Source organism: Pleuronectes platessa, chromosome 18 (assembly GCF_947347685.1).
Source record: "Pleuronectes platessa chromosome 18, fPlePla1.1, whole genome shotgun sequence".
In the NCBI taxonomy this organism is placed as follows: Eukaryota; Metazoa; Chordata; class Actinopteri; order Pleuronectiformes; family Pleuronectidae; genus Pleuronectes; species Pleuronectes platessa.
Genome location: NC_070643.1, coordinates 19512523 through 19525193, shown reverse-complemented (window position 1 = coordinate 19525193; position 12671 = coordinate 19512523). Strand labels below are relative to the sequence as shown.

The following is a 12671-nucleotide window of genomic DNA, read 5'->3' as shown; positions in this document are numbered from 1 at the left end:
AACCATTAAATCAAATTGGAGAGGCTTGCCTCAGCTTTCCAGGACTCCTCATCCCCTCGGCACATGTTGAAACCTGATACAGACAGAACCGATCATTATCTAATGTTATCACAACCTCTCATTTGACCTAATTTAATCAGCACAGCCGGCACTGCCTCGGCTTCTCCTCTGTCCCTGTGTAGATGTGCTGGCACGGTTCTAAAATACAGTTGAGCTTCAGTACATCTGACTCGTGTTTCAGTGCCGGAGAACAAGTTGTGACAGTTCATGGCGGCTCACAAGGTTTGTTTTTAACCTGCAACACCAGTGACCTGTTGCCTCTGCTCCACCAGTCTGCATAGAAGAGATGTTTTACTTTACATTACATTTCTTTTAGCTTATGCTTTTATCCAAAGTGACTTTCAATAAGTGTATTCAACCATGAGGGTACAAACCCAGAGCAGCAAGAATCAATACAATTACAATTACAGCTACATGTAAGAGCCATAAGTGATTTCAATGTTTAACAGTCTCCACATGATCCACTGTGTATTTCCAGTGCAGGACTTTGACTTGTAGTGGAGAATGTTTATATTGCAGTATAATACAAGATTGTATACCATATGAACACACATAAACACAAAAAACACAGTTAATGAGATTATTCACACAACCAGACAAACCTAGGACATCCTGTAACCCATAGACAGCACTAAATAATAATTATGTTTAACTATCGACCAATTCTCAAATGTCACGGCATTAATGCTCAATCTAGAGGTGCATTAATTAGTCATATAATCTGATTGTGTGACTATTAGAATTATTCATTTACGTCATTTTTCAAGGAATGAATTCAAAGGTTTCCATATTTCCTGCTCCTCGTGTGCAGAGTTGCTGTTTTGGATTTTTGAACAGACGGACAAACAAATTGAAAATGTCAAATTTAGGCATGAGGAAATTGTGACCCATGTTTTAAACGTGTTATGAAACATATAAGTAGACAAGGAAATGATTAATTGACGGTTTAATTGAGCTGCCACACTGAGCACACCTCTGGAATGAACACGTGTGACTACGTGCAAAAGATTTGACCAGGTGTGATGGGAAATATGCACCTGTTGGAACAAGACGTCACGTACACACACACACACAAACACACACACACACACAGAAATGAAGGATGGGCACATTGAGACATGTAATTATTTATTATTATCTTTATTTCATAACCGTTAAATTCATCAGTCATTGAAATTAAAGCGATCTATGTTTGTCATTTTCAATAACCATTAGGTCAATTTGTGGCTTATTATTGTGACTATAAATAACCCACAGGTACTGTACGTCCGTGTATAACTGACAAGCAACTGACAGACTGTTATGAAGCATGTACTCTCTCATGACCTATATCACAGAAAACTATAAAATCTGCACCGTGTCGACACTCGAGTATCTACAACAAGTTCAGACTGTGGCAGACACACACTGAGCAGAGAATAGAAAGCATTAAAACTGCAGATTTAAATCTCATCATCGGTGAGATTTAATAATAATAACTGTGCATCACAGTTACAGGACATTATTATTATTTTACCATAACACATTAACTGAGGGGTTGGTAAAGTTGAGTTGTTGCCCAACCGGCTGTGAGAGCGTAAATGTTGAACGGTGCCAATATGACACAAACACATCTTTACATTCATCTCATCCAGGCCACTCCATACACTCGCCAGTTTAATAGGTACACTGTGATAGACCAATACAATGGTTCTAAGCAAGTTCGACTGTAATTTTATCATTGAGGTCCTAGATAGAGCAGGAGGTGGACTGGATGGATTCTACTGTAGAGGTGTACCTAATAAAGTGGACATTGAGTGTGAGCATCAGGGTGTTACTCCCTGTTAACCCCAACAAGTTGCCATAAAATCCACTTTTCTTTGTACATTTTAATTAAAGATACAATTTGTATCAACTGCATACTGCAAAAAAAACTATTTATAGCAAGGTGGATACCACAATACAAAAATACAGAAACTCATGTTTATCACAATTTCTGCAGCTGTTTAAGTCTTTGCACTGAAAGACGTGTGTTCAGGCGGGACGGGCTCATCTCAGGGGCCGGTTCTGACTCTGCAGCCGGAGGATCTCGGCGACAAGCATCTGTGGATCCATGGACTGAGGGAACATCTCCATGGCCGTGTCCACCAGGTGGGCGCTGAAGATGGCCAGGAGCTTCTTGCGAACGACCTCTCGCTTCTCTCTGCTGGGTTGGGTTGCCTGAGGGGGCTCCCACTGGGAGTGCTCCCCCTGCAGGCGGTGGGCCGCCGGAGTATGACCCCCAAATGGATCGGACCAGTACGTCTGCTGCTGCTGTCGGTGGTGGACTCTGCTGTGCTGGTAATCCACAGGCTGACTGTACGCAGCAGGCGCGCTGACCGGGTAGGCACTGTAGCCCTGGTAATGATGTTGGCCGTACGGGGTTGTATCCGAGCCGTGGCTGCTGACGGGCCCGAGGCTATGATGGTGGCCGTGGTGCTGGAAAGCTGGTGCGCTCCCCCGAGAGGGAGGACCGTGTGAGCAGCAGCTGCACGGTGCTGGAGGGCAGCACTGCTGTCGGACACTGTGGACATGCTGCATGCTCCTGTACGCCGCCCCGTACTGGTAATCATTAATCCAGGGAGCCTCCACGGGCTGACTGTCGATGGAGCCTAAACCAGAGTCCAGCGGCTCCGGAGACTCACGCACTGATCCGTGGTCAGAGGACGAGTGGAAGCTGCTCTTTTCCTTCCTGCACGTCGCCTTCTTGCCGGAGCGGTGACTCGTCTTCACCGGAGCTACGTGTTCGTTTTTGTGATCTTTCTTCACGGAGAGGCTCTCGTGTCCCAGACTCATTTTCCTGGCCATGTCCTCCACCAGCAACAGGCTCTGTCCAGGGACCGGACTGGAACCAGCGGAGGACTGCTTCTGAGCAGCTGAAGGGAGCTTGGCGTTTTCCCGAATCTCATCGGCCACCAGGCGATTGGACTGTTTGGCTCGCTCAGGATGGTGGAATTTACATTTGATTCCATAAGTGCATTTCTTTCCTGAAAGAGAAACCAAAAGTTAGGCACAGATGATCATGTACAGGCTATAGAAACAGGTCTGGGTGCAGCTGAAAACAATAAACACAAGTCAGCATCTGTTTCACATCAGAGACGTGCTCTCACCGTAAGGACACGGGAGTTTTTTCTGCGTCTTAGGAAACTTTCTCAGGAAGTTCTCCAGAGTTGGTCCATAGCGGCCTAGAGGATCATCAGGAGGCATGAACCTGCATCACAGGGAAATGTAAACATTAGTCTCCAAGTAGAACTTCACAGCGTCTCTCCCCCCCCCCCTCTCCCTCAGGGAAGACGTACTTGTTATTAACGAAGGAGTACATGAGCAGCCTGTCCTCGATGAAGCGCTTCCACTCGGGTTTGTCCCCCTGAAGGTCCCGGTACATGTCGTTGGACACGATGATGCCGTCGGACTCGTAGCCCAGCTTCACGATGAAGCAGTCGTCATTACAGACCACTCGCTTGCCCGCGACGCGCCGCGACGGCGTGAACACCAGGATCTTCCTCCTCTCCAGGTCGAGCAGGATGTGCTGATCTGTAAAACCAGACGTAAGGATGCATGAGGGGAGGATGGAGGAGGACTCACGTTGGATTCAGAGTCGTGAAAAGGCGAGCAGGCAGAGAACGTGACCTCTGTGACCTGCTCTGTCTGTTTCTGTATCTCCAGCTATAAAACAACAGTTGATCAGTGTGTGGACGTGAAACCGTGAACTGCTTAGCAAACCTAATCTAATCAATAAGTCTCAATTACAATTTGTCAGGGTTTCACAGAGCAGATAGATTTACCCTGAGCACATATTAACTGAAAGGGCCCAGAACCTACATCCTGCCGCTCTATATCAGAAACGGCTCATCTACATAAAGCAAACACTCTTCTAACTGAGTCAGCAGCCAACTTCCAAATGTTGCCCACATCAGGAGGTTAAAATAACTGATGGTTATCTTTCAGTTTCACAAACAGTCAGAAAACCCCCCCCCACACCGTTTTCATCTTTCGAGTTGAAGCTATATAGGCCACAGATCAAGATTAACCTACGCTGGGTCTCCCCCGTTCAGAGAAATGCAGCTGAGTGTGAGATTCAGCAGCTGCATCGGAGGAAATTGTGTCTTTTAAAATCAGGCTTTTATAATCCAAACCAAAAAGCCCGTAGAGGAAGGCTGCGTGGGTATTTCCAACATCAATTCAGTCTATGTGAGAGCATTACAGTGGGATTCCTGCAAGCAACCTGGTTTTATTTGTATAAAACATGTAAAAACTCAGAAAATGTATTTTGAAAACTCCTAAAACAGAAGTTTTGATGTTCAAATACTTCAAAATCCAAACAGATTTAGTTCACAAGGACATATGACAGGGGGGGGAAATACAAATTTAACAATCTTTGGAACAATTCTAAAAGTACATCTGATACAACAAATGATTTAATCTGTGTGCAGGACAGTGATTGGCGGCTCCAGGTAAAGACGGAGGTAGACGGCTCACACACGGCGGATCATGTTACCTGCGATGGGAACATCTGGCCTCGGCTGCTCCTTCCTCCACAAGGGAACGAACACGGTGACGTTGGTGTGTCCTCGGTCCAGGAAGAAGTTCACAGCCAACTGGATTCCCAGACACGAGAAGACTTCCTTGTTCCCATGGCTTCGTATGTGAATAGAAACCAGGAGAAACCAGTGAGATAAAAGGAAACATTTGCACTTTAACAGCTGTAAAACAAAAGCCTTCGGGAAGGAAAGTGTCGCCGGAACAGTTCACACAAAGACCGAGGCTTTATAATCTCAGTCTTTGAGGATCCCAGCTCTTATCAGTGCACCCGATCACACAGGCTCACAACAGGACGTGGCCCACGTGTCTTAAACAGGTCCAGCTTCATGATTGTGTCACAGTAACTAAAGACCCTGAAGTCTTGATGAAGTATTTTCTAACTGATCTAGGAACAGGACTTGCCTCAGGCTCATAAAGATGTTTGACATCTGTTTTCACTAACTGAGTCCCAGGTCAATGACAACTGAGGATGTATTAGTTACACTAATTACAATCATTATAGATCATTATTTTTAAATTGATCAATTAAATATTTAATAGATAACATATCAGAATGAGAAAAAGAAAGTCTATCACAAAGTTTGAAAGGGAAATATATTCAAAATCTGAGAAGCTTATAAGAGAATTTCAGGCAAAAACGGAAAACAATTATTTAATTTGTACAATTGTGTAAAAAATTGCCTCGGGGACTTTTTGCTTGTGGCAATTTTAAAGTCGGAGGACAAGGGGAAGACGTCAGCCTATAGGAGCTCGACAGGGGGAACTGGTGTACCGGTTGAAAAGGGTTTTTTCTTTTTCTTTGCAAGCATTGCAGCTCCTCTAGGAAACACAATGTGTTAATTTGCATACTAGAGCAGCTAGTTTAACACATGCCTGAACGGGCGTGCCTGGCTGGGAGAGGCAGAAGGGCAGAGAGGTGTGCATACTCTGCACACACACACACACACACACTAACACACACACACACAAGTTTAAACACTGGGCCTTGTTTTTCTCATTCTCATGTCCATTTCCTGAACCATTTGGCCTCCAACTGTGTGTGTACACTTGTGCGTTTACCGGTGGCAATAGGAAGAACGAGGGGAAATGTCGAGCGCACACACACACACACACACACAGACGCACACAGACAGACAGAGTTCCGGTAAAGACTGGTGATGTATCGGTGCTGGAGGTGCAGATAACAGCACTTCCGGCTTCTCTATGGCAACCTCCAACACAGGAGGAACCATCGGGAACAGGCTGCCCTTTCTGCCCGACCACACAACACCCGGCGGCGGGGTGAAGTTGTAATTGTGTGTACAGAAGTGTATTGTGCTCCGAGTTAAATGACAGTCATTGGTGTTGATCAATTATGTGTAATCGTGAACACAGAGCGACAGACGAACAAAAGTGCTGTGGGAACCTCTAACCTGTTCACCGCAATAATTTGTCATTTAGTTTGAGAAGCCGTCAATTTATTTTAATTGGTCCTTCTGCCTCCACCCGTCCATGTGTGTTGGCTTCTTTGTTGGCAGGATTATGCAAATATTGCTGAATTGATTTTGCACTGTATTTGGTGGAGGGTGAGGAATGTGGTACGCTGGACAGACACGTACAACCAAAGGATGAATTGCAAATAATTTGATAATCCTTCATAATGACTCGTCTTAAAGTCTTAGTTTTGTTAAACCACAGCCACGTGTTTGCCAAATGTGACATGAATCATTCTCTACCGCTGCTGTGATGCTTTGTAGAAAACTTCTGCTGTGGTAATGTTCTTTTACCTTAACATTTAAATGACAATTACCAACTAGTTCTCTGAAAGATACAGTAAAAGCTCAAATTAGCATGTTAGCAGACATTAGCACGTAATTTGTTTTAATAGGCTACGACGTACACAACCCAAGATTTGATACACTTAAAAAGTACCACATTAGTTTGTAAGCATTAGCTCTGTTAGAACTTGCACTTTACAACACAACATGTGACGCACGAGTGAAACATTTGCATGTTAGCAATGCTGACATTTGCATTTAGCTCTAAGCGCTGAGATGAGATGAGATGTTGATGTTGTGACCGCTAAGAACAGGAGAGGCTTAATTACACGTTTGAGTAAAATTGAAGCGTTAATTAGGTTAAATTAACTAAATTGAGTTTTAATTGTGCTGATGATGCTAATGCGGGGGGGGGGGGCAGTTACACTTTAAGAAAATAGCATGTGAGCATCTACACACTGGGACTAAAATAACATCAGATCAAACAGTTAGAATTTATCTGAAATATACGAAAATCTACAAATCTCAAGGTCTGAGGTTCATGAAAAAACAACAAGTATAAGAAGAGATAAATACACAGCATAGTTATAGAGTTATAGAAAGTTCTGACAAAGGGGAGGGAGTATTTCCATGATAGATTAATCTTTCAATTACTTCCTAGAAGTGATGATGTCTACAAATTCCCCCCAATCACACAGATATTCAGCTTCCAATCATATCAGGAAAGCATTTATTGTCATTCTCAATTATAACTATAAGTATCTTCTCATTTAAAATCATATGAAAAAAGGGTCAGACAATAAAATAAAAAATACAGCTCAAGGTGACATATGCCAACTGCTCAAAATAAATAAAAATATTATTAGTTGAGATAAAGCAGAGTAATATAATGATTTTATAATAGAAGGAAGAAAAAACAAGTAAAAATCTATGAATTTGGGGTCAATTTACCCTGAAAAAACATATGAAACCATTTTCTTTTCTCACCTCATGGCCACGTTGCTGCCGTCGATCACGATGGGTCTCAGGGCGTCTTCATCCTCGCTGCTCTCCTCCCGGGTCGGAGGAGTCGACACAGTGACAGGCAGCTGCAGCGTGGGGCCCCCGGCCTGGGGGTCCCCCCTTGGAAGCACCACTGACATCATGGTCAGCGGCACCTGCTTGGCCTCCTGACTGACACCCATCTTCATCAGCTCGCCCAGAACCTTATCTGTGTCTATGTTGGGGCCGAACTTCTGCTGAACGGACCGAACCTGGGCCGTGGAGTATCCCAGCTTGAGGAAGAAGTCCATCTGGGCCTCCAGCTGCTCGGGGTCCAGGGACGGGTCGGGTTCGGTGGAGTACATTTTCTCACTGGACGGACGGGAGGAGCTTTGCACGGGGAGGAGTGAAGGGAAGATCCATGCAGGAGCGGCAGAGTCTTCACTCCACGGGTGCACAGATGGATAAACAGCGACTTTAGTGTTCATCCCTCCTTCCTCGGAGCAAATCATTCATGCCCTAAAAATTATAGCTGTTCCAGGGTCAGGTCTGAAAATGAGAAAGAGAGAGACGTTTGATCACCAGTTGTTACAGCTGCAATTATTAGAAATGAATCAATTAGTCGACTTAAACCTGTCGTGGATTATTTGCATGAGTAAGAGTGGCTTTAAACCTCCCTCCAGATTTATGAGCCAAATATATTTAAAAGTCTCATCTTACTTTTGGGTTGTTTCATGTGTTGTATAACAATTCTTAGTATTTTACGTTAGAGTCATTTCATATTTCTTCTATAAGTTCTTCTAAATGCTGTTAAACACATGCAGCAAAAATATACATTTATCTGTGTATTGTTACCGAGTAGGAGACCAAAAAATCGAATATTTATATAAAGCAGCTTATGATTGTATTTGAGTTTAAAACTTGAGTAAATGTTTATAGTTTCTTGATTGTTTGAGTCGGGCATTTATCAGAAATACTACAAATTCACTTAGATTCTAGTTTTCTTAGATGAATAAGACAGTAAATTTAATATCTTTGGGTGAACAGATGGTTGAAGCAATATGAAGACAGCACATTGGACTCTGGGAAACTTAGGTTAACATTGACACAGTTCTATTATCACACATTTTATAGAAAGACAAACGAAACTGATCATAAAACTAAGTGATAATAAAATACAGTGATGAGCGGTTGCTGCCCTATAGTTCCTTTATTCTTACACCTACTTTGCCGCTTTTTTTGGATGTTCTCATCATCAATAAACGTACAGATCGTTTTCCTGATCAAGTTTCAGATCAATAAGACGGAGAAAAACTATTTTACAGTCTAATAAGACTGAGAAAAGCAGCCACCATCCCCCCCCCCCCCCCCCCTGCCTTTGCCTGTAACTGATGGAGAACTTCAGTGATCACTGTCTCCAATCCAAACATTTCTCATTAAACTTAATCCACAGAACCTTGTGATACACTGAAGATGACATGCATTAATACATTTAAATTAAATTTCCACGGGGAGGAGCCAGTATCTGACTGGTGTTAAACAACCAAACTGTAAAACTCCTCGGTTCCTCCTTCAGCTCCATGTCAATGGAAACACAGGGCACAAGTGTTAAGTGTGTAAAAAGTCGCTCCTGCTGTTTCCGCCTCACCTGAAACTTCACAAAAAGCCAAAGAGACAAACGTACCTGTGCGTCAGTCGCGTCTTTCTAACAGAAACCCACAGGGGATTTGAAAAGTGTGTGTTCGCTCCGGTTTGCATGTGAACACTGACTCTGCAGATCACTGACGAGAAGCCTCCCTCCCTCTCTCTCTCTCTCTCTCTCTCTCTCCCTCTCTCTCTCTCACAGCCGGTACAAGGAAGTCGGGGTTTTTCCCTGTTGTTGACATCAGCAGACGAGCAGCGGGCGAACCAACCAGGAGGTGTGGGCGAGTCACATGCTGGGACTCCGGTCGAAGACGAGTGTTCGGCGAGAGGCGACGCAATCTGGCACCATGCGCGTGCGTCCGTGGCACCGCTGTGTGTGTCCATTACGCACGGACACATGAGCGGAATCGCGCAGAGAAATACGCAACATTTTTGGACTTGGCTTCCACTCACGAATACAACCTTATCAAAGTTGATTATTCAATATATTCAAACCTGGTATTTTCATAGAACAGACTAATATAACTTCACAGGTAAATAGTTGATGTATTCAACAAATTAAAACTCCTCTAAAATAGGTTTAACAATAAGTTATTATAAGTCTTTGTTATATTACGGTAAAGATGAGAAGTAACACCTCCCAGCTTTAAAAAAAAGAAAAGAATGATTATTAATGTATCTGAAGCTGAAGCTGCAGGGCCGTATGGAGCCACAGGGGGCCCCAGGGCAAAAACTCCACATTTCTGTTGTGTTTGTACTTGTACTAAGTTTCATCCTGACGCACACAATCATAGCATTAAAAATACACTGTGACGTGCAAACAAAATATTCACAAAATAATAAAGGCTTTTTAATTCGTTTTTATTAATGATAAACAACCACTTATGCAGTAAAGTATTGAAGAAGAAATTCAGATTAAATGAAATTAGGGAAAATCACTTTAAATCCTGAGATTTGTGTCTGTATTGTTTTGATTTTGGCAAATTATCGACATCAATAGTATCACGTGAATATGAAAAGAGAATAAGAAAATTAGATGGCAAAATAAATTTAAATTATGCTTTAGTTATAATTAGTTCTTCTTCACCGTTCCACCGGATTCCTTTCTTAACCTCTATGACAATTACGCTGTCTCCACGGTGGTTTTGGTTTACGCTGCTCAGGTAAAGGGAGATTAGGAAGAACAGCTGGATGGGACTCTGGCACATGTGGATCATGCTCTGCTGAATCATGTAAGTGTTTCCCTTTAATGGTTGTGTGGGACTCAGGTGATGGCTCTGAAACGTGCTGAGATGTTGTTGATTCTGGATCAGGTTCAGGGTCGGGGTGTGGAAGTACAGAATACAACCCAGTCGCTGCCTCGGCAGGTTTTTCTGGATCTGACCCAAGAGTGGTTGAGTCTGGTTCAGGTGTTACTTCAGCTTCCTTCTCCAAATCTGACCTAAGCGTTGTCATGTCTGGTGCAGGCTCTACTCCGCCTGGTGTCTCCAACTCCAACACAGGTGTTGTTATGTCCAGTGCAGGGGCTTCTTCAGCTGTTGGTTCCAACACAGGTGTTGTTGTGTCCAGTGCAGGGGCTTCTTCAGCTGTTGGTTCCAACTCCAACACAGGTGTTGTTGTGTCCAGTGCAGGGGCTTCTTCAGCTGTTGGTTCCAACACAGGTGTTGTTGTGTCCAGGGCAGGGGCTTCTTCAGCTGTTGGTTCCAGCTCCAACACAGGTGTTGTTATGTCCAGTGCAGGGGCTTCTTCAGCTGTTGGTTCCAACACAGGTGTTGTTGTGTCCAGGGCAGGGGCTTCTTCAGCTGTTGGTTCCAGCTCCAACACAGGTGTTGTTATGTCCAGTGCAGGGGCTTCTTCAGCTGTTGGTTCCAACACAGGTGTTGTTGTGTCCAGTGCAGGGGCTTCTTCAGCTGTTGGTTCCAACACAGGTGTTGTTGTGTCCAGTGCAGGGGCTTCTTCAGCTGTTGGTTCCAACTCCAACACAGGTGTTGTTGTGTCCAGTGCAGGGACTTCTTCAGCTGTTGGTTCCAACACAGGTGTTGTTGTGTCCAGGGCAGGGGCTTCTTCAGCTGTTGGTTCCATCTCCAACACAGGTGTTGTTGTGTCCAGTGCAGGGGCTTCTTCAGCTGTTGGTTCCAGCTCCAACACAGGTGTTGTTGTGTCCAGTGCAGGGACTTCTTCAGCTGTTGGTTCCAACACAGGTGTTGTTGTGTCCAGGGCAGGGGCTTCTTCAGCTGTTGGTTCCAACTCCAACACAGGTGTTGTTGTGTCCAGTGCAGGGGCTTCTTCAGCTGTTGGTTCCAGCTCCAACACAGGTGTTGTTGTGTCCAGTGCAGGGGCTTCTTCAGCTGTTGGTTCCAACACAGGCGTTGTTGTGTCCAGTGCAGGGGCTTCTTCAGCTGTTGGTTCCAACTCCAACACAGGTGTTGTTGTGTCTAGTGCAGGGGCTTCTTCAGCTGTTGGTTCCAACTCCAACACAGGTGTTGTTGTGTCCAGTAAAGGGGCTTCTTCAGCAGTTGGTTCCACCTCGGACACAGGTGTTGTTGTGTCCAGTGCAGGGGCTTCTTCAGCTGTTGGTTCCAACTCCAACACAGGTGTTGTTGTGTCCAGTGCAGGGGCTTCTTCAGCTGTTGGTTCCAGCTCCAACACAGGTGTTGTTGTGTCAAGTGCAGGGGCTTCTTCAGGTGTTGGTTCCAACTCCAACACAGCTGTTGTTGTGTCCAGTGCAGGGGCTTCTTCAGCTGTTGGTTCCAGCTCCAACACAGGTGTTGTTGTGTCAAGTGCAGGGGCTTCTTCAGGTGTTGGTTCCAACACAGGCGTTGTTGTGTCCAGTGCAGGGGCTTCTTCAGCTGTTGGTTCCAACACAGGCGTTGTTGTGTCCAGTGCAGGGGCTTCTTCAGCTGTTGGTTCCAGCTCCAACACAGGTGTTGTTGTGTCAAGTGCAGGGGCTTCTTCAGGTGTTGGTTCCAACACAGGCGTTGTTGTGTCCAGTGCAGGGGCTTCTTCAGCTGTTGGTTCCAACACAGGTGTTGTTGTGTCAAGTACAGGGGCTTCTTCAGCTGTTGGTTCCAGCTCCAACACAGGTGTTGTTGTGTCCAGTGCAGGGGCTTCTTCAGCTGTTGGTTCCAACTCCAACCCAGGTGTTGTTGTGTCCAGTGCAGGGGCTTCTTCAGCTGTTGGTTCCAACACAGGCGTTGTTGTGTCCAGTGCAGGGGCTTCTTCAGCTGTTGGTTCCAACACAGGTGTTGTTGTGTCCAGTGCAGGGGCTTCTTCAGCTGTTGGTTCCAGCTCCAACACAGGTGTTGTTGTGTCCAGTGCAGGGGCTTCTTCAGCTGTTGGTTCCAGCTCCAACCCAGGTGTTGTTGTGTCCAGTGCAGGGGCTTCTTCAGCTGTTGGTTCCAGCTCCAACACAGGTGTTGTTGTGTCCAGTGCAGGGGCTTCTTCAGCTGTTGGTTCCAACTCCAACCCAGGTGTTGTTGTGTCCAGTGCAGGGACTTCTTCAGCTGTTGGTTCCAACACAGGTGTTGTTGTGTCCAGGGCAGGAGCTTCTTCAGCTGTTGGTTCCAGCTCCAACCCAGGTGTTGTTGTGTCCAGTGCAGGGGCTTCTTCAGCTGTTGGTTCCAGCTCCAACACAGGTGTTGTTGTGTCCAGTGCAGGGGCTTCTTCAGC

General features: G+C 45.1%; 1 protein-coding gene across 1 annotated transcript; it reads right to left on the bottom strand.

Annotated features, from left to right (window-relative positions):
* Nucleotides 1–1181: 1181 nt before the first annotated feature.
* On the bottom strand, nt 1182–9319 carry zc3h12ab (zinc finger CCCH-type containing 12Ab). Its single transcript, XM_053447246.1, has 6 exons — nt 9043–9319; nt 7365–7907; nt 4577–4716; nt 3378–3612; nt 3189–3289; nt 1182–3065 (listed from the first exon to the last, which is right to left on the bottom strand). The coding sequence occupies exons 2-6, from the start codon at nt 7868–7870 to the stop codon at nt 2089–2091; spliced, it is 1959 nt and encodes a 652-aa protein (XP_053303221.1). The 5' UTR covers nt 7871–7907; nt 9043–9319; the 3' UTR covers nt 1182–2088.
* Between the last annotated feature and the right edge of the window lie 3352 nt (nt 9320–12671).

Bases quoted from the DNA above. Each gene is read 5' to 3' on its own strand.
- zc3h12ab (XM_053447246.1), bottom strand. From the start codon at position 7,870: ATGATTTGCTCCGAGGAAGGAGGGATGAACACTAAAGTCGCTGTTTAT. The intron at 4,717-7,364 runs GTGAGAAAAGAA...TCACATACGAAG, and splicing joins GGCAGCAACGTGGCCATGAG to CCATGGGAACAAGGAAGTCT. The intron at 3,290-3,377 runs GTACGTCTTCCC...CCTGTGATGCAG, and splicing joins TACTCCTTCGTTAATAACAA to GTTCATGCCTCCTGATGATC.